The sequence below is a fragment of the Prunus dulcis genome, chromosome 4 (genome assembly GCF_902201215.1).
Source record: "Prunus dulcis chromosome 4, ALMONDv2, whole genome shotgun sequence".
Taxonomy (NCBI): domain Eukaryota; kingdom Viridiplantae; phylum Streptophyta; class Magnoliopsida; order Rosales; family Rosaceae; genus Prunus; species Prunus dulcis.
In genome coordinates this window covers 11,272,006-11,293,343 of record NC_047653.1, presented here as the reverse complement: position 1 = coordinate 11,293,343, position 21,338 = coordinate 11,272,006, and the positions used below count along the sequence as shown (strand labels likewise).

Sequence of the window (21,338 nt, the reverse complement as noted above, 5' to 3'; positions counted from 1 at the left end):
TGCCTTCTTTGTAAGCCCCAAGTCTCCGATTTTTGGCACAAAACAAGCCCCACCAGAGGAACCAGCGGTATCAGACACAATCAGAATATTCTCAGGCTTGAGATCACAATGCACAAAACCCCTTTCGTGGATGTACTTAATCCCTTTCAAAATCGACTCTGTATACTTTCTGACTTGGAATTCACGCAACCCAAAACCCCTTGATTTCTCAATTAAATCCGCCATTGTTCCCCCGTCTGCGTACTCCAAGAACACATTGAATAAATGATGGCCATCAGCGCCAATCGTCTCATCCTCTCCATAGCAGTTGATAACAAAAGGGCAGTGACGAAAAATGTAAAGAAGAATATCTTCCCCCATCAGATCATGCGCCTGAGAGGCCAATGTCGATTTCACGGCCACAATCCTCGACACACCCTTCAAACACAACCTGGGTTTTTTCTCGAAACCCAAATAAACCGACCCGAATCCGCCTTGGCCGAGCATCAGCCCTCGAACCCACTCGCAGCCACTTAGTGAAATTGTCAAGTAATGATCTGAATCATCTGCAGAATCGTCTACAACTATTATCTCATTTGGGGTTGCTCTTTTTCTCTTGAGACCCGCCGTTGCTTTTGTACACTTTGTTCAAAAGTGAAGAAGATACAAAGATTCTGGGTTGTAGAAGAAGAACAGAACAAAAAAGACGACGGAGAACAAGAGCAAAACTTGTGGGTTGTAGAAGAAGCAGGGGAAGCAGATCGCTGATCGCAGATCGATTGATGAACGAACAAGTCGATGATGATGATGATGATATGAAGAAGAGAGTTGGAATTGAAAGAAACCCTTTAGGCTTTACGAAAGATCTATGTATTCTTGACGCTGTTGGTAGTGGCGGATCCACGTTGGGACAAGAGGGGACCCTTGAAAGGCTGGAAATTTGGCAAGGGAGTCCATGAAAGCCCCGTTGGACAGCTGCTGGAAGCCCCCTCGTATGCACACAATGTGCTCGACGAAATGTCCTGCGCAGCTGCGCTGCGCTTAATTTTTTTAAAAACGAGCCTTGCCAAACGACGTCATTTGGTCCAAGGCTCAGTCACCACCTTCTACAGCCGTCCGCCGCCCATTTTTTAAACTACAAGTAAGTAAGCATGGAAAATCTGATATTAATAATTATAGTGATAATATATATTGTTGATATTGATTTTTTTTTTTTATGTAATGAAATTTATGGATATGAATCATATTGATTGATTGAGTTTATGCTTGATTGAGTTTATGCTTGAAATTTATGGATATGAATCATATTGATATTTTTTTTTTTATGTAATTAAATTTATGGATATGAATCATAGTGATAATCATATTAATGTAGATTGATTGAGTTTATGCTTGATTGATAATATGAATTGATTGGGTATATTAAATATTGATTGCTATTTGATATGATAATTTGGTATATTGAATATTGATTGATATGGGTTTAGGGAGTATATTGAATATTGAGAGTGGGTTATTGAAATTTTCATATTCATATGATAATTTGGATAAAAATTAATGATTGATTGAATTAATTGATTTGTAGATTTATGGAACGATTCTTTAAAAGAAAATTATCTACGGATAGTTCTTCTCCGTCTAATCCGGGTAGTTCAAATGCAAGACCAATTGAAGTAGATGAGATCTTAGCTAATCTTCAGGCAGACCCTGGACTAAGAACTCGAATGGCGGATTATAGTCCTAATATTCGGGATGAGATCCGAAGAGCATATCTACAAAAGGGACCTTGTCAACCTAGAAGTTATAAATTCCCACAAACTAATCAATCAGGAATTAATAGACGCTTCATTGCTCATTGGTTTGATGATCATGATTGGTTGGAATATAGTATTGCTAAAGATGCTGCGTTTTGTCTTCATTGTTATCTCTTCAAATCTAATTTTGATCAAGTGGGTGGTGATGCATTCACTGGGGTAGGCTTCAATAATTGGAAGAAGGCGAAAGAAAGATTTAACCTTCATATTGGACCGGTTGGTAGTGTTCACAACCAAGCTAGAGAAGTTGCTTACAATTTGATGCATCAAACTACACACATTGAAACAATTGTGATCAAGCAAACAAGCCAAGCTCGCACGGCTTATCGCACTTGCTTGAATGCATCACTTAAGTGCACTAGGTATTTGTTGCGGCAAGGCTTTCTTTTCGTGGTCATGATGAAAGTGCACAATCAAGTAATAAAGGGAATTATTTAGAGCTCTTGCAATTTCTTGCGGATCATGATGAAAAAGTTAAGGCCGTTGTGTTGGAAAATGCTCCGGGAAATTTAAAGTTAATAGCTCCTTCAATTCAAAAAGATCTTGTCAATTCTTGTGCTAAAGAAACCATTGATCTTATCTTGAGTGATGTAAAAGATAGATATTTTTCAATAATGGTGGATGAAGCACGTGATGTTTCAATAAAGGAGCAAATGGCGATGGTGTTGCGTTATGTGAATGACAAAGGACAAATAATTGAAAGGTTTGTGGGGGTTCAACATGTAACCGACACTACTTCAAGTGCACTAAAGGAAGCAATTGATGAATTCTTTTCTTCCGTGAATTTGAGCTTTTCCAAGCTACGAGGACAAGGTTATGATGGAGCTAGTAATATGAGAGGTGAGTTCAATGGCCTTAAGACAAAGATTTTGAGAGAACAACCTTGTGCATTTTATGTTCATTGCTTTGCTCATCAACTTCAACTAGCTCTTGTTGCGGTAGCAAAGAAAAACATTGATGTCAACTCTTTTTTCACAACGGCTAATAGTTTGGTTAATGTTGTTGGAGCATCTTGTAAGCGTCGCGATGCACTTAGAGCACAATACCAAGAAGAGCTTGTGAGAGCTTTTGAAGATGATTGTCTTATAACAGGGCGGGGCTTAAATCAAGAAAGGACTCTCAAACGTGCCGGCGATACACGATGGAACTCACATTATGGTACGTTGATTAGTATCATTTCTATGTTCCCATCTGTGGTGAATGTGCTTCAAATGATTGTTGATGATAATCCTAATGATAGTTCGGGTGAAGCCTATAAGTTATGGAGAGAAATACAATCTTTTGAGTTTGTGTTTCACTTATTTGTAATGAAAGCTATATTGGGAATAACAAACACTTTGTCTCTAGCATTGCAAAAGAAAGATCAAGACATTGTGAGTGCAATGAATTTAGTGAAAACATGCAAGGAAAACCTGCAGTTGATGAGGGATAATGAGTTTGAAGAATTGGTTGAGCAAGCATCCTCGTTTTGTTACAAACATGATATTATAGTTCCTACCATGGATGAGGAATATGTAATTCCAGGGAGATCACGGCATAATGCTCCAATGAAGACAAATTATCATCGTTATCGTGTGGAGATCTTTATTCATGTAATTGATGGGCAACTTGCGAAATTAAATGATCGCTTCAACGAGGTAAGTACTGAGTTACTTACTTGTTTGGCATGCTTGAGTCCAAAAAATAACTTTGTGGCTTTTGACAAATGAAAGCTAGTTCGTCTTGCTCAATTTTATCCTTATGATTTTTCGGATAGAGACTTATTGATGCTTGAAGATCAACTTGGTGTTTATGTTCATCATATGCGTTCGAGTAGTGATTTTTCTCAATTGGAAGGGATTAGTAGTCTTGCAGAAAAAATGGTGGAGAAAGGAATGCATGAAATATTTCCTTTTGTGTATTTGCTTCTTACATTGGCTTTGGTTTTACCGGTTGCAACTGCATCAGTGGAGAGGGCATTTTCCGCCATGAATATTATTAAAAATCCACTTCGCAATAGAATGGGAGATCAATGGTTGAATGATAGCTTGATTGTTTACATTGAGAGAGATGTTTTTGCTTGTATTGATAACGAAATTATAATGCAACGTTTTCAGAATATGAAAACTCGTCGTGGACAATTGTAACTTGTATTATTGGTTTTGTTATGAATTATGAATGGAAGTACTATCTTTCTATCTTTTTAGCATTATTTTCTTTGTAGAAAAATTTCAGAACTTTTACACTAAGCCCCCTTAGCTACATAATCCTGGATCCGCCACTGATTGATATCCGCCACTGATTGATATGCACCAGCTTCAGTAATTTGTTCCCTTGTTGGTGGAGTTCCTGATTATGCATTGACTTTGACATTGGCATTCTGTTTCTCTTGTTCTTATTTTGTGAAGTGTATATCAAAATGCAAGCATTTTCCTCACCTACTGCAAGCGACGATGACCAGAAAAGGGACTTGGAGTATTTGCTTGAAGTTTTTAGCTCTATGTGCTCTCTTAAGGACATAGCCTCTGCTTACTGCCAGGCGAGGCAAAATGTAGAAATGGCTGCTGAAATTCTATGTGCATCACATGTAAGTCCCTCAGACGGTGCTGGTTCATCAAAAGTTAAATTTGAGGGTGCAAGTGCAACTTCTTCGGAAGGAATGTGATGTAGCACAGCCCTGGGTGTGTTAGTTTTAACACTCAGAGCAATAGGACAGAAAAGAATAAGAAAAGCTGAAGGAAAGAAAGATAGAAGGCAGGCAGAAATCAGAGAGTTAAGAGAAGGTTTAATCAATATTCAAATCTGAATTTTAAAGAACTACATAGGGGTATTTATAGCAAACTAAAACCCAGAGACAATAGGATTAAAATCCCCAGCTAAAACAGAAATCCTATTCCTAATAAAATAGGGGCAGGCAGAAATCAGAGAGTTAAGAGAAGGTTTAATCAATATTCAAATCTGAATTTTAAAGAACTACATAGGGGTATTTATAGCAAACTAAAACCTAGAGACAATAGGATTAAAATCCCCAGCTAAAACAGAAATCCTATTCCTAATAAAATAGGGGCAGGCAGAAATCAGAGAGTTAAGAGAAGGTTTAATCAATATTCAAATCTGAATTTTAAAGAACTACATAGGGGTATTTATAGCAAACTAAAACCTAGAGACAATAGGATTAAAATCCCCAGCTAAAACAGAAATCCTATTCCTAATAAAATAGGAAACTTAGAAATCCTACTAGGATTTGGAAAACTAAAGAATAAAGGAAACTAACAAACAAATTAGGAAACTAAACAATGTAGGTCCTATGCATCCTGCATCAGAATGTCATCTGACAAAGTTCTTCAGAATCCCTTAAATGGAGCGGGCAATACCAGAGCATCAAAATCAAAAAAAAATTCTGGATCAGTGGGTCCTGTTTCAGGTATGATTGGAAAAGAGTATATTAGGCCCAGATCATCAACAAATGAATCTGTTGAAGTGAAGAAACCATTAAAGTTAGAGCTGAAAGAAGTGCCTGTCTCTGAGATATGGAGTGAAGAAGTTGAATCAACCATGCCAGCAGAAAACAGCAAAATGCATGCTGATATTGAAGAGTTTCTGTTTAAAATGCTTGGAGAGGGCTTTAAACTTGATATGGATGTCATCCGAGAAGTTCTTGGTAAATCTTCTTATCTCGTTAGAAATTTGATTTCTTCAATACTCTGGAATACGATTAGTGTGTAGGGGTTGATTCTTAGGACTCAAATCTGGATAGTGGAATATGACACACCTGTTCATTAAATTTCTCCTATCAAAGGGAAATTTCAGTTTCTTTTGCATTTACATTACTTAAACAGGAGATGGTGAAAAATATACTTGTAGGCATTAAATGTACTAGAGGTATAAAAAAGAAATTCAATTTCTCTTTATAAGAAGAGATAAATGATGGCCTTGTAGGAACACCTATTCTGATTGTTCATCGATGCTGATACATTGTATTATTTCCTTTGTCCTATGATGCAACACTGCTGCAAATTTGCAATGGCAGACTGAAAGAGTTGTTTATTTTGCGCTCTGCTAGAGCGCCATGTTCTCAATGTGGTTCCACTTGAGCAGGACCGGATTGAGTGGATCAAACTGATCTAAATTTTTGACCCTACCCCCTGAATGGGCTGATCAACAAAACTTACAAATGCTGCACGAGCTCTTTAGTGGCCTCTTGAGCTGAATAGGCATCTGTACCTGTTGGCATTCGGTATGGAGACGGAGTTAATAGATAAATATGATTCTATCCATTGACATTGGACAATATGAGTGTATAACGATGTAGCATTACCATTGAGCTAAAATGGCACTTCTGGGTTCTCTAGGTGATAGTTCTGTTTTTGTCCTTGGTTGCCTTTCAAATATAAAAAGAAAAGCTCTTCTTCTGTAGTTGAATGGAAGGTCAAGTGTGCCTTTGTATTTTACAATAGTGTCATTCTTTCATGATGAGGTTCTTGAGGTTGACAATACGTTGTGTAACTGGGAATTTCATTGTATGCAGGCCATTGTGGATATGATGTGCAAAAGGTATCGTGGAATTTCTTATGTTGCTCCATTTTCTTACATTACTGCTAGTGAATACTTTTACACTCTTGTATGATAAAAGAAGTTATGCATGAAAATCTGATGAAGTATTAGTGGCACAGCTCTGTCTACTTTTCCAAATATTAATCATCCTTAAGAACTTGGTTTTCTTTACAACTAAATGTCTCAACACTAATTGCATACAGGTAATTTCACATGGATTAAACTTCAAATCAACAAAATATGTGATAACAATTGCAATAAGTGTATATTAGTGCATCATCTAATAGCAGAATATAGTCAGAAAACTTGACCGTAACATCTGTATACATGAAACATTGGACTTTAGTTTACACGTAGTTGCACAAGTAGAAGGTAGATGGGATAGTCAGTTGAAATTTGAGAGGAGATTAGGCAAACCTGAAGAGAAAGCTATTTAATCTGCTACAGTTGACAATAAAAAAAGCCTTCATCTTGACACGAGAATTATTTTATGTAGAAAGTGATTGCAAACTACTGGACTTAAAAAAATTGTTCAATACTGGGGTCCAAAGTCACTGCTGTCTGCCAATTAGCCCACTCTCTGCTTGGCATTAACCCCCTCTTCCCGAAACTTCAATTTGATTACTCTGTCTAGATTTATTAGTGCGCATCCTTCAAGAAACGTAACCCCGGAACAACTGGAAAAGAAGATCATGATTTCAATACTCAATTTTCAACGAGTGAATTATGATTGTTTTACAAATATCCTCTTTTCTTTTTCTCTTTGCTACACAGCATTTTAATCTATGCCATAAATTTTGAAGAACCGATATTTTGATTATGCAGAGCATGGAGAATCTTCTTTTCATGTCAGCATCAACCTTGGAGAAGTCTGATGATATTATTGGCTTATCTAGTTTAAAGGTAAGCTTTAGCTTTAATGCATTCTCCAGCCAATTGCGAAAGTATAGTTACCAAAGGCTTGGACAGTCAAGTAATTGTTAGTTGAACAATTTGAAGAGAAATTGGTCAAATGGACAAGTGGCCAAAGGGGAAAGTATGAGAAACGCTTGTTGGAAGTTTGAGGTAAAATCCTATAACAACAAGATGGAAATACAGTTGAGATAGTTTGATCTTGTTTAATAGCATCTTGATACTTTACTCAGACCTAATATGCGGGCATTACCTGAATGGCAGGCAGGGAAAATTAAAGAAAGATCTTAGGTTGTCAGAAGTAAGAACAAGTGTTATGGCCCATGATTGAAAAGAAGCAACAGTTCTTGATAGAGAAGGGACTTAAATAATTACTGAATTTTGAGATTAGTACCATTTTTTTTTTTTTTTTTATCACGATAAGATTTGTTCAATCATCCCCTGTGTTTCACTACGTTAGCACTGAAGCTATGACATGAAAAAACTATCAATAGTTTTTCATTTTCTTGTTCTTTTTATTCATTTTAAGTTTTTTTTCTTCTTTTTTTCCTGTAACAGTCTACAGAGATGAGTCCAGATCAACATTCTGCCCATAGGTATGTTGTTATCGGTAGCATTTGCTAGTTCACCTTAGAGGAGTCTTATTGTGCTTTCACTTGGAATGAACTACTCTTTTTTCTTTTTCTTTTTCGTCTCTTTCATTATGCACTAACTAGGACCTTGAAATTGTTTTGGTACTCTTGCAGTAAATCACCAATAGAAGAAAAGGATGGGTTAGTTCCTCAGAAAGAGGTTTTAGAAGCATTGTTTCATGTTCCCGAAAGATCTGAGGAAGCACCTAAAAGAAGTCACCCGGTGAGGGAAGTGAAGAGATATAAGGCATTTAGAAAATTTGCGGTTGGACCTTTTAGAGACACTCTTGTAGAATGTAAAACTGCTACTCTGGCACCAGAAGAAGTAACCAGTGCGGGTACAAACTTCAATCTTTTCATAGTCATATAATTACTCATCCAATATTTTTCTTTCTTCTAATTTTTTTCGTTCTTTATCTGTTTTTCTGTAATTCTTTAAGATGTTAGGGGGAAGTAAAGAGGTCATGGGTACAGTGTACGGAGGCTGTAATTTGACGCTCGTTCTTTTACTTTTCTATAACATGCAGCCTTATATATTTGATTTAGTTGAAGGTAAAGTTTCCTTTAGCCAAAAGTTCTTTCAGAACTGAGTCTAATTCAGTGCACTTTGCTTTACTGGATTGGAAAAAGAAAGAAGTATGAATGGTCTTTATATCATACTAAAATTCTAATAAAAGACTCGGAAACACGATAAAATTATTGCTTATCAATAACACAAAATTCCATTTGCTTGATAAGAATTCTGACATGAAATTTGAATTTTCAATCAACCAATTGTCATTGGATGGACCTTCAATTTTTTCTAATGGAGCACCTCAGATCATTCTACTTCTCTCTCCTCATTTTAAAGTTCATTATCCTGATAGCTTCTTACTTCGTTCTAAATAATTTGGTCACAGTTGTCCTGTTATATGGAAGTGGATTTAGGATTTGGTTCTGTTGTATGCTAGTTAAGTGGCCATCCAATCACCTTTCTCTGACCCAATAACTGATCTTGTCCTATTGGATACCTTTGGCTTAGTAATCATGGGTGTGGCTTCATTTCAATTGTCCATGGTGATTGACTAAGGATATTACTATTTCTTGTCCAGTTGTTTCCATAAAGTTTTCTAATGCTTTTAATTCCTTTAAACAGAAGATGGAGATGGTGACAATAGCTATCAGGTCCTACGGAGATCTGTAAAAGACCATTGGATTACAATGAAGGAATACTATAAAGCTGTAAGATCCTCCTATGAACTTTCTGAAAATTTACTTGCAGAATTTATATTATGGAATAAAGGAGACCGCATAGCTATAGGAGAATGGTGGTCCGTTATTCTTCTTGACAAAAGGGAGATATAATAGTCTTCTTAGTACTTTCTCTTTAATTTTCTGCTTGGGTAGCATCAGGCCAAGCATTTTCTTGTTGCATAATTTCAACTTCAACTTTGTTGGTTTACAGATCTCCTGCTAAATTGATCATCGTTATTATCCTTTGGCATAGTGAGTAGTAATAATCCTCCCACTTGCTCTGCAGGCTTTTGATGCATTTTGTGAGGGTGATCGTGTACGTACAGACAAACTTCTAGAGGAGGTATTGTTTTTCGTTTAACTGTGTTACTTGCTCTCTTTAAGCTTTGATTTTTTAAATAAAAATAATCCTTATAATTTATGTTCCACCTAATTGTTTTGAATTAGAATCTCTTTTCTCAAATTTTATCCCTTCAGTATCCACGGGAACAGTTTAGTTAGTAGACATGTCCTATGGGTTTACTTGTCCCTTCCCCCCTGCAACGTTTTTTCATTCTTGTTACTTCCTTGTGGGTCAACAACGTAGTTGAAGTTACTTAGTTATCCTTTACTTCTCCAATATGGGAAATCAAGGAGATATTTTGGTGATGCATATATGTCAGGCATTGTTGGAATTTCTTTTGTCATCAGTCTGGTTTTAGCTTCTTGTTTTGGCCCTTCTTCCCTAATCCGAGTAATGGAAATACAATGCAGTCTAGGTGGAGTAGCCTATCTTCGGAATTCAGATGCAGTTGAGGGCTGTTTTGTTCCTTGTTTGTGGCCTAATATACATGAAAAATGATTAAATACACTACTTGTAATCTGAAAAGAGAAGGTTCAAGTAATGTTCAACATTTTTGTGCCCTTGTCCGCTCAATTTTAAAGGCTGTAATTCTTTATTTTATGCTCTGTGGAATGTCTAGGGACACTTCTATAGCAGAAAGGCACAGGAAGCAGACGAGAAATACGCTCAAAAGCTTCTTGAAGCTCAGAGTAGGTGTGTACTGTAAACCATTCTTGAGCCATGATTTATACCACCTCATAAGATGGCATGACAGGTGAGAAATTGAATGCAGAGAAAATGTGGTTTCTCTTGATTTGCATCACCATGAACCCAAGGAAGCTGTACGTCTTCTAAGGCTTCAACTAACCTATTTCTCTGGCATCCCAGGTTGGTTATCATGATCCTCCATTTTTTATTGAAATGAAATTCACAAGATGGAATGATTTTGGTTCGTTATCTCCTTTTTTTCTTTTCAGATTTTAAGTACCTTAAGGTCATAGTGGGAACGAATGACACCACGGGAGCTGCCCGGAGACGACTGGTATGACTATATCATAAAGCTCATGTTACAACGCTTACTTTCTGATACTAGACTTTCTTTTTGTTTGTTTTTTGGTCTAATGTTTTTCAGCATTTCATTTAATCCAGTTCACTTGGAATATGGCTAATTTAAACACTGGACGTGTCAATGCTGAATTGTATGGCTTCTTGACATGAAGACTAATGGATGGTTTTGTGCCAAACTACATGACACTTTCTAATTGATTATTACTTCTGAGGGTTTTTTTTTTCATACATTATGACTCCATCCATATGTTTCTGTCCCTTAGAAGATGAGAATTTGAACCTAGATATCTTTCTAAATTTTGTTGTGCAGATTATAAAGCAACTGGAGAAGGAATCAATCAAGTGGACAGAGGAGGAGAATGGTCGAACAATATGGATCCGATTGGATGTAATTGACCCAAAACGCTTGAGCTTCTCAAGAAAAATGAGTGAAAGAAACAAGAGCTCACCTTAAGAAGAGGTGAACTTAAAAGAAGCCCATGACAGATGCTGCTTTTTTTGTTGTCCATACGGGCTTTGAGATGAACTTTTCTTTTGTGGGAAGTTGATAAAAGATTCTAGAAAGATGAAATTCAAGCAAGACTTGATCTAGGTATTGAAAATGATGTTTTTTTTTTTTTTTTTTTGAGCCTTAAACTGCTCATTAAACGTTTGTACATGCTTGAGTTACTTTTGATATTCGATCAAAAAAAGGAGTTACTTTTGATAGTTCTTATAGATCGCATGGTTGGTTTCATTGTTGTGTGAAGTTGATTACTCAACCAGGTCAGCTTCTACTGACCTAAAAACGTTAGGTTAGTTTCAGAATAGAATTTTATATGGAACTGTAACTGGGACTTTGCTAAAACATCAGAGGCAAATGAAATGGCTAGCATAATCTTCCGAACGCACGGGTTGGTTACATAGTAGCCTAATCTGTTATATATATTTTTTGACTCCGTATGTGTTACTAAATGCTGGAAAAGTCGGAAATCATAATAATTTCAAGTTGGCAAACGCAACAAAATCAAGAATTGAAATAATTTTCCATCCTAGTAACTAGAAAACAAAAATGGATCAATCCTATTAAATGTATTATTTTAAGTTAACTGGAAAAAAATTTGAATTATATTATCGTATTGACTCGAAATTGCACACCTTACTTGTTTCAAGTAAGAATTCATCTCCATGAGAATAGTAAGTTGCAGGCTTTGCATAAATGCTTGATCACTCAAAATGATCACTGAATTTACTCCTTCAAAAGCAAGCTGAGCAGTTTTCATTTAGATTTTTATAACATTTCATATACTCTAATTCAATAGTTTTCTTTCAAATGTCTCAAATTCGCATTCATGAACATTCCAATCTTCTATAGAGGCACCCATTTCCCTCTCGGTTTCGCCTAACACTTGAATAATATATACAGGTAGAACACAAAAATTCAAGGACTAGGGTGAGTACGTACTGGGAGGCTAGACTATAGCACCTTACAAAAGGATTCTCAAATTCCATCAAGCAAGTTTGAGGAAGGAAAATTATACATCTAAGTATATCATTGGGGTCCTTGGGTAAGTCTCTGCATCTCATTTTGGTCATTTAGGGTTTCAATGAGAAGTGGAGGAGCATATTGGGCGGTCCCTTGGTGCTCTTCAGAATCCTGGCAGAATGAAAGAATGATGGTATCAATTGACATCTCCACCACTGCAAAGAAAAGAGTGGCAACCACATAACCAAGACCCCAACAAACCTGCACAAACATATAAGAGCAGATTAATCATTTATATAATCTACATGATTATTGTGCTCTGGTTCTTGTCAATCAAATATAGGCTCTACAAATATTTTAACGAAAGCCTCGTTGATGTTATAGAGAGAGGGAGGCTAACAACATAGCATTGAAGTCTACTTTGCTGTCCTAGCAGTAACTAATATTAATGCTTTCATCAGACAATGACAAATCATCACTAAAACGCATTATCTTTTAACCATACCAACACAGGAAACAGAGGAGAAGAGATCTTGTTGTGTGCAGATCTGTATCTGTGGGTATCCAACATAAGGAACGCAAAAAGGGCTGTTGAGAGGCTGACACACAATTTTCCAAGGAATAGGATAACATCTCCAATCACATTTACCCTCCCTATCCGAAGGATGTTACTAAAGATCAAATCCGTTGCGATTGCAGAAGCCTTACAGAAGCTTTTACCCGTTATAGCAATCTGCAAGAGTAACAAGCATATTTTCCAGAAACCAATCAGACGCACAAACTATATAATACAGAAGGTAAAACAAGTCAGTATCCGGATCTGAAACCCAAAATGAATAATAAAATAAGCACATAAACGAGGAAAGAAAAGTTATACATTATAGTGTTTGCAGTTATGTAGCCTGTAGGTTACAACAAAAATAAGTACAGTTTAATTGGTAGCTTTCATGTGCCTTCTCACTTCTTTATTCTTTCAAGCTTCTTGGAGTTCTTACTTCATTTTATGGCCCACTCTGAGTACATGTAGTCAAGTCCCAGAATCACGTTAAACATCCCATTAGTTTCAAAAAGGCATATAATTCACACCAATTCGATATTGCATACTCAAAAAAACACGCTTAAGACTTGAGAATACTATGATGCATTATCCAATCTGGATTCAGGCATAAATTTCCCAAGTAGTGACCACTTCTTTTGTTAGCATAAACAAGAAATCGATTGAGGCATTTGACTTTCTCCTAACAAATAAGTTCCTCTTTTGTACATTTGTCATACAAAGATGAATGAATATGAGAAAAAACAATCTTACGGAAACTTGAGCATTTACTACTTATGTAAAAAATTACCATAATATAGGCATTGCGATTAGCCGATTTGATTGTCCACTCGATACACCTCAGGCTAAATCTCGAAGTATGGTACACAGCCTTGCCAAACCAGTTACCAGGTGTGGTTCCAGCAACTTTTAGTCTGCGGCGAATTGACTCAAGCATAAAGCGGATTGATTCCACAAATGACACAATTAGAGAGCCAAGAGCAACCGACCCAAGGTTATAGCGCACAAGCCGTTTCATGGAGGAAAAGACTGGAAGAAATGGAATTTCCGGCTGCATTGAAGAAAATAATGAGCAACTAAAAATAAAAAACTGGTACACAATGAAATAAACTTTAACTAGTCCTCAAAAAGAAAAACTCAGGTAACTCGATTTGGAAGTACTAAAAATAAGACCCATAATATCATCCAGCAGACATTAATTATGTTTGGAGGGACAATTCCCCAACATACATTCAGCATATTGACACATGCAGACCCCGACACACGTATCAGCGTGTCGAGACAGTGACATGCATGCAGGCACATGCAGATGCCAGCACGCCTGTTGACACATGTAGATGCCGATATGCATGCCAACACATGTCTGTCTACTCCCTACTCTCAACTCAATATTATCATGCACAAAAGCATGAGATCACCACCTCTAAAAGCAGTTTTTGGAATGCCATAACAGACCATTAAATCAATGGCTTATAACAATAAGATTCTATTGCACACTGAGTAACTGGATCATCACCTCTGGAGGACTTATAAATTAGGTTACAGAAGATCTAGAGGAACTATGAATTAACTAAGCCACCTTATGTTTTATAAAATATAAATATTACTAAAAGCTTTGATGCTATAATACCAACCAAGCATTCAACACTATCATGTTTATATCTCTATATTGTCCATTCTTGCAATCCAAGTAACAAAGATAAAATCCAGACTTACAAACAAGATCTACAAGTCAACTTAGTTGTAAACATTTATACATACAGCTTAGTAACTTACTGAAGTTTCACCACGAGCCCAATAATAAGAGGCAACAGAACCCGCAATAACAGTCGATGAGCATGCTATGAAAAATTGTGTAGCCCAATAACCCCCAAATAGGTGGAAGAGGATGGCAACTCCAATATGAGGAGTGTAATGAATGCTATAACCGCAACAACGATCACAGTTCACTCGTTTTGACAAAAGATCATAAACACAGCAGTTCAAATTGCAGTCATTCTGGACAACTTGACCAGAACTGAACAGATGGAAAGCAGCTGAAAACCAGAACATGTAAAAAATTGCAAGGATGGTATACGGAATGACTGGAAATATTATGAGCGCTTGAGCTTCTCCTATGACCTTCGCAGCAACCTGCATACAGATCAATGTATAGAGCCATTGAGGTTAAGGGAAAGTAAACAACTCTGGGTGAAGAAGACTACCAGGTACTATGATAAATAAGTTATGACTGGTGTTTCCAAAAGTGGACGGTGCACATTTCAATTAGGCTTTTTATCACAAATGGTCCATGACAGAAAATTTGACGGAAGCTAACAGCATGGACCATTTTGATGTGTGGAGGGTAACCTTAAGGACCATTAGTGTCACAAAAAAACGTTAGGGACGATATGTGATAATTTTGCAAACCTCAGGGACCATTTGTGATAAAAAGCCTTTCAATTATGTGCTATTGGCAACATCAGCACTTGCTTCTGTGAAAATTTAGTATAATATATGCATAAATGATATGTAATTATTTCAGTTGCTTTAACTCGTCAACATTGATCCCAAAATTAAAAATATATGTTTTCTGTGATAGCTAATAGGAAACATGGCTCAACAGAACCTCTGATGCATATTAGCTACGCTCAGTCCTGCTCTCAATACAGATTTCTGGCCATCTTAAATTTTCTTAATTTGACAACTTGAATGAGTAAGACATCTTTTGACACAAATCTAGAGATGAGCCATATCATGCTTAACAGTGCTCACTAAAAATATTTCTAAGGCTTGCCTAAAGATGATTGAAGTATTAGACACATTAAGGCATTAATAACAATGCAGTGGCCATTGTCCCATGCCATACCTTTTTTAGGTTAACCAGTAACAGTTATGTATTTCATCAAATACTTTTTGCTTTTTTATGAAATAACCAAGTTTCTTATCTTTTCAGTTTTAGTATGTTCACAAAACTCCAAATGTGGACTTGTGGAACAATCCATAAGAAAATCCTATTATGCCTAAACAATGTCTAAATGTATCAAAAATATGTCTTGTGTCTACTATTTCTTATATGTTGTTTCTATCATTCTGTATATTTCTTCTTAACCATACACTGAGAATTCAGAGGGAAACAGTAGCCTAACCTAAGTTAAGGGCTAACTTTATCCTACATCGGCATTTTACTTTACAAATGCTCATATACAGCTTCTTGGAGCAGCTTCACCTAATTGGAGCATGTAGTTCTTAAATCAAAGAAACCATAACATTTTTTAAACCAAAAGGTCTCTACAACTTTGAGTGTCATCATCTTTTTACCATTTATGTTCTTACAATTTAATATGATTAATTGAACATCATACTTGCCTTAAGGACAGATGTTGCCATAAGGATGCGGCGGACTATAGCAATTGATGTAAGAACAGCAACAACAGTAATAAAGGTCATAAATACAGCAGCAGCACGGAGATGAGTTAACTCCTGAAATGTTGAAACAATTGTGTTAGCTGAAGATACATACAGACGGCTTCAAAGTTAGGAGTACTCAGTTAATGAAGGTACACACCCTTCCAGATATGCGAATGTATGGATCGTGCTCACCGATGATTGGAGAGATGGCATCATTTCCTATCCATCCAGCTAAAATCAAGCAAGAAAAATAAATCAGCACTGCATTTTGTTGAATGTTATCCACACATGCAAGCATCCAACTTATACAAGTAAACAAGTTTATGGGAAGCAAAATGCTTAAGTCTCAAACAAGTATCAGTGCTAAAGATGAGACAGAAGAATTCCAACAACAGTGCTGAACAAGAGGGCAAAAAGATGCACTTGTATGAATGCTTGGAAACGAGTCCTTCCTAGATACTACATTATGGAGAGCAAAGTTATCAAAATTGACAAAACCCAGTTCAAGATCTTCTTGATGACAATTGCTATACTAATTTTTCCTCCCCCTCTCCCTTTTTCTTAGAAAAGAATTTATCAATATTTTTCACACACTAACAGGATTGTGGATAGCTGATCATGGATAAGATCAAAATGGGGAGGAAGGGTTGATGGAGGCAGGAATCAAGTCATTGTCGTATTAAAAGCTAATGCATGGTTTACCAAACGAGACGATAAAGCACAGTAAGATATAGCTCTTAACCTTTCAAGTAATAGAACATTGTGACTGCTATTATGAGAATGTTAAAGAGGCCGACTGTTATCCAGGGCATTGCAGCAACAAAATGACGAATCAGAAGCAGCCAAATCACTGACAGAAAAAGTGGCAAGATTCCTCCACAAACAATCAGCACTGGCCATGCCTTTCCAATATCAGCCATGTATCTCTGTAAACAATGAAGCTTTAGAACTTTAGAACATGCAAAAGGCACATTTAATATAAGGTATGCACATAATGAAATAATCAAAACAAAATGTACCAAAAGAAAAAAGAGGGTGGGGGTCGGGGAGTACAGCACTATGGTGCATTCTGACAGCATATTCTGTCAGAGCTTTTTTCTCATTCCAAAAAATATATATATATAGTTCTGACAGAATATGAAGAAACTAATACCAAGAGCTTTTTGTCTAATAATCAACAACATCCACTAATTAGATGAGCCTTTCAGGAAAAGGAAGAGTGGCCACACAGAATTCTTATGGCCTGGTTGGTTCAATTGGCTGGGAAGTAGGTCCTGTGAATATTCTAAGGGCAAAGAATCGGATGTTATGCTAATAGCCAGACATACTAAATAAACATTATAGAAAAATGAAAAGATTCTTTTAATACAAGCTTAAACTAATGAGGTCATAATGTTTTATATAAATGAAAACGAACAAATAATAATTCCAGCGATTAACTATGTTTCTCTTTAAACTGGTATACCAATTGCAAACGAAGTTTTATTTATTTATAAGAGAAACATAAAATTGTAAACAAAATCAAATGCAGACAATTGATGCAGACAAGACAAGTTATACATGTTAACAAGCATACTCATTGCAAAGAAGTAAAATGTAGTAAACAAGTGCTGCTCAACCTTTAAGACAGATGACCGAGAATTGATGGACCTGTGAATAGATTTGTCTATAATAATGTCCTCATTGATATTCACTCCACCCATTTGCTGCCAATGCCTCAAAGATACATTTGAGGGACGAGCAATAAATTGGCAGCTCCAATAAACTGGAAAAAGGAAGAGTTTTTAGTAATGTTATGATGTAAGAATAAAAGATACATTTGATAATGAAAGCATATAGGGACTAAAAGTTTTTTAAAATTATATGTTTTCTCCAACTGATAGACATATATACACAACAAATATCAAATGCAGCAGAAAATATTTGTATGTGAACACAATTAAAAAATATAATTTAATGACCTCAAACAAAAGTGAGTTCATTTACCATTTACACTTGGAAATATGACAGGATAACAAGGACCCTGAAGTTGAAGAGAGGTGTTTCTCATTTCTGGTGTAAGGAACTCATAATAATCATAATTCCTGTCTATCCAGTCATCCATTGAAAGACGGATATCTCCTTCAGGATAATCACACACCCAACTTAGTGAATCTTCAGAAGGGGTAGGGCAATCCAATAAGCATATACTCCGAGCATTGGCCAACTTGAATTGATTGTCTTTCAAACCACTTAGGTAAACCTGGTTAGGATTTAACCAATATTTGAGTTCCAGTTGACGAAGACCTTTTGCATGCTTGTCACCACAAACATTTCCTTTGTAGTCCAGTCCATAAGTGAGCCTGATGAACCACATCACTATTCATGAGAATTATCGAATAAAGTAAAGAGAATTCAAGTTATTCAACTATGCGAAAGAAATGTAACCATTATGTAGCAAAATAGAGCAGCACACAGAAAATATACAATGTAGCCAAACATAAACAAAGTTACTGTACAAAACTAAACGAAAACCAAACAGAACGCAGACCAGCTTCCCCAAGTAAGATGCACTGATGGTTGTTTTAGGATAAAAGACCAACAACAAAAAAAACCTTCCAGTACAAAATGCACAGGAACAACATAGCATTTCAGGTTTCGAAAAGCTGAATGACAATAGATTATTATTTTCTCCATAAACTCAATATCTCATTTTCAGCTTCTTACTAAAATTTCTCAAGCAACCACATAGTTGAAAATAAAACAGAATGTAATATTATGTTGATTAGGAAAAGGAAAACTGAAGACACAACAAAGATGTTAGTACCAAAAGCAAACCCAATTCAGAAACACCAAACCCAAATAAGAAGGTAATTTTTGTCCTGATTTTATTCTAACAGACAAGTCAAAATGTGTACATGGAAAAATACCAACAACAAAAAACAGAAACAAATGCTCATTCGTAATACCACGTATTTGTGAGCTAAAAAAGGAACCCATTAGAGAGACGGCGATTCTTACCTTAAAAAACACAGGCGAAACAAAATTTTGCCAAAAAATGAAAAGGTATGGTTAGGAATCTTACCTTAATGGGTTTCCTTGGTTAAATCCAAAGCTGGAGTTAACAATCATAGCAACCCAGAAGGCTATAAAGATTACAAGGAACACAAGGTCCCTGCATTTCCTGTTGTGCCTAATGATTGAACCCATTTGCTCACTCCCATCACTTGATGGGTACCTCCCTATGACTGCCCCCAAAGGACCCCTCATCTTTCTTTGAAACGCCCACACACTGTTTCTCTGTCAATCGTCTTCAACAATGAGAGCGTAGAGAGGGAGAGAGAGAGAAAGGGAGAAAGACAGAGAGAGAGAGAGAGAGAAATGAAAAGACAGTAGCAGAGTGTGTAGAGCTACGAGTGTGTGAAAGGTCCCCAAGGGTTTTAAGATTTGGAATATATTTTAATGGAGCTGTTTCTCTCTCTCTTTCAGACTTCAAGTCAAAGATATCACTAAAGCTGCTAATTTATTATTTCTATCATTGTCAGGTGGCTCGGCTTATATACTATGGGCTTCATTCATTAGCTACTATGTCTTTTCTTTTCTTTTCTTTTCTTTATGCATAAATAAAGACGGAAAAAAAAAGTAATAAGGATTATCCTAGTATGAATATTGAATAAAAATAAATTATTATTTCAAAACTAGGATAATTCTTAGGGAGATTTTGGAAAAAATCAAAAGAGAGAGAAAATTTTTAAAAGAAGCCAAAATGGACAAAATTGCCTTTATTTATTTTTTGATTTCCTAAGGAATCATTTACATTTGTATGTCTTTAGTTTGAAAGTTGAGAGGTTTTTCTGTATTTTTTGGAAAAGCTTTGGCTTTTTTCAATTTTTTTATGGGCAAAACCTAAATTTACTTAATCGCGTTACTACCGTAGTGAAATTTTATTTTATATTATTAAATAATGTTGTTCAAATAGAAAAGGGAATAATAATAACTTAATTTATATTAATTTGTGAATAGTAGTTAACATGTAGTGAAATTGTATGTTTAACCTAATATTATTACCTTTTGTTTTATGCTCAGCTATTTGATTGCTAGATTAATTTTAGTAAGAATCTGAAAATGAGATATTGTGTTTATGTAATGTGTGGTAGGAGAAAAAAATATAAGAATATAAATTTTTTTTAGAGAAAAAGGAAGACAATATTTAATTTATAAAAAAAAATAACGACTATTGAGAGAAGATAATTCTGCCACATTTATAAACCACTTGGTGTACCATATTTTTAATATAAGTAAAACTCACCAGTCTAATATATATAAATGTGGCCTTTCTAACATTTTCACAAGACAACAGATATCAAACAATAGAGAAATATTTTTTGTATTTATTTTTCTATAGTGAAAATTTCATTGCATTTCACCGCATTTTTCTAAAAGGAAAATAACGAATAACAAAAAGAAGAAAAGGCTGTGCATTGAAAGTAGAATCATGAGACCCAAAACAAAAAAGTAGAATCAAAATGAGCCGTTCAAGCAGCTCTGAGCCCCTGCACAAAACAAGCCAGTATGGGGGTATATATTTAATTTTAAATAAGAATATATTCGAATTTAAACTTTATTTAAATCCAGTAATTCCGCCGTTAAGCTAATACACAGTCACAATCAGTCACAGACACAGACATAGACACACTGCCGCACACACTGACAAAGTGAGCTTGACTTGAGAGTGTCATGCTCATTGTTCGCTGTGTTTATGTTCCCACTCTATCAACCGTTGATCGTATTGGGATGTGTATTTTGTTCCTACTCTACCAGCCGTTCATTTCTTTTTTGACCCAAAGAAAAGTGATCATCAATTCAATGCAAGGAAATTGTAACAAAGATGTTGGCTTAACTTACAAGATCTGAATAAGAACATAAGAACTGATAAATATATTGGACTAAATCAGAGTATAAGAATTTTTGTTAAACTAAAAATCTTCAGAGCCTATGGTTGTTCTTCGATTGCTTGTTGTGTTCATGTGGGTGCATTAGTGGTTTCGAATTTGGTGGAGGTGATGAATTTCGGATGGCTGATTTTTGTGGTGTGTGGAATCAATTATGTTGGCATATTTGTAGGTTTTGTGTATGTTTTCGTATGTTCTTGAGATGGTAGTTCTTACACTCAACCTTGGCCACAATGACAATGCTGGTGTCTTCACAGTGGCCGTGGCACCAAATGCGCGGCTACGGCTCTTTTGATCATATGATTGGTTTGCCAAAAACCATGCCTTTGACGTGGGCTTTGGATCGTTTTGTGCTTGGAGTGGGATTGATGTCCCGACTCGGGAGTCCCGAGTGCATGGTTTGGGCTTTGGTTGGATGTTGGTTGGGCCTTTGGCCTTTTTATGTTGCTTTTGATGGACTCAGCAATTGTGAATGAAAGAACTAGACTATTTTCCTTGATTGG

At 36.0% G+C, this 21,338-nt stretch overlaps 3 protein-coding genes and 1 pseudogene across 4 annotated transcripts; 2 read left to right on the top strand and 2 right to left on the bottom strand.

Moving 5' to 3' along the window:
• LOC117625362 overlaps positions 1 to 486 on the bottom strand; it is a 9,720-nt pseudogene extending 9,234 nt beyond the window's left edge.
• A 1,082-nt stretch (positions 487 to 1,568) lies between these two features.
• Positions 1,569 to 3,567, top strand: LOC117625361 (zinc finger MYM-type protein 1-like). Its single transcript, XM_034356927.1, has 4 exons — positions 1,569 to 2,009; positions 2,156 to 2,633; positions 2,721 to 3,430; positions 3,550 to 3,567. The coding sequence occupies exons 1-4, from the start codon at positions 1,569 to 1,571 to the stop codon at positions 3,565 to 3,567; spliced, it is 1,647 nt and encodes a 548-aa protein (XP_034212818.1).
• A 617-nt stretch (positions 3,568 to 4,184) lies between these two features.
• On the top strand, positions 4,185 to 11,081 carry LOC117625788 (putative nuclear RNA export factor SDE5). Its single transcript, XM_034357347.1, is given in 12 exon segments — positions 4,185 to 4,457; positions 5,075 to 5,433; positions 6,301 to 6,326; positions 7,152 to 7,229; positions 7,797 to 7,834; positions 7,985 to 8,208; positions 9,006 to 9,091; positions 9,390 to 9,446; positions 10,066 to 10,139; positions 10,219 to 10,313; positions 10,403 to 10,467; positions 10,804 to 11,081. Coding segments are annotated over 12 exon segments (1,512 nt in total). The 5' UTR covers positions 4,185 to 4,191; the 3' UTR covers positions 10,948 to 11,081.
• Positions 11,082 to 11,728: 647 nt separating this feature from the next.
• On the bottom strand, positions 11,729 to 19,343 carry LOC117626669 (choline transporter protein 1). Of its 2 annotated transcripts, XM_034358467.1 has the most exons (10): positions 18,969 to 19,340; positions 17,891 to 18,246; positions 17,524 to 17,669; positions 16,647 to 16,830; positions 16,062 to 16,135; positions 15,863 to 15,976; positions 14,291 to 14,647; positions 13,305 to 13,565; positions 12,464 to 12,691; positions 11,729 to 12,219 (listed from the first exon to the last, which is right to left on the bottom strand). In XM_034358467.1, the coding sequence occupies exons 1-10, from the start codon at positions 19,151 to 19,153 to the stop codon at positions 12,025 to 12,027; spliced, it is 2,100 nt and encodes a 699-aa protein (XP_034214358.1). In that variant the 5' UTR covers positions 19,154 to 19,340; the 3' UTR covers positions 11,729 to 12,024. The 2 variants fall into 2 exon arrangements, with proteins under 2 accessions (XP_034214358.1, XP_034214359.1); XM_034358468.1 differs by lacking the exon at positions 12,464 to 12,691 and having other exon boundaries at positions 18,969 to 19,343.
• Between the last annotated feature and the right edge of the window lie 1,995 nt (positions 19,344 to 21,338).

What these genes read in the sequence shown, in the direction of transcription:
- LOC117626669 (XM_034358467.1), bottom strand. Translation starts at nt 19,153, where the DNA reads ATGAGGGGTCCTTTGGGGGCAGTCATAGGGAGGTACCCATCAAGTGAT. An exon ending in AATGTTCTATTACTTGAAAG is followed by an intron (nt 16,136 to 16,646) that starts GTTAAGAGCTAT and finishes GCTTGATTTTAG; the next exon opens with CTGGATGGATAGGAAATGAT. An exon ending in CTCCTCTGTTTCCTGTGTTG is followed by an intron (nt 12,220 to 12,463) that starts GTATGGTTAAAA and finishes ATGTTTGTGCAG; the next exon opens with GTTTGTTGGGGTCTTGGTTA.
- LOC117625361 (XM_034356927.1), top strand. Translation starts at nt 1,569, where the DNA reads ATGGAACGATTCTTTAAAAGAAAATTATCTACGGATAGTTCTTCTCCG. An exon ending in TTAACCTTCATATTGGACCG is followed by an intron (nt 2,010 to 2,155) that starts GTTGGTAGTGTT and finishes TAAGTGCACTAG; the next exon opens with GTATTTGTTGCGGCAAGGCT. An exon ending in TGGAGCTAGTAATATGAGAG is followed by an intron (nt 2,634 to 2,720) that starts GTGAGTTCAATG and finishes AACTTCAACTAG; the next exon opens with CTCTTGTTGCGGTAGCAAAG.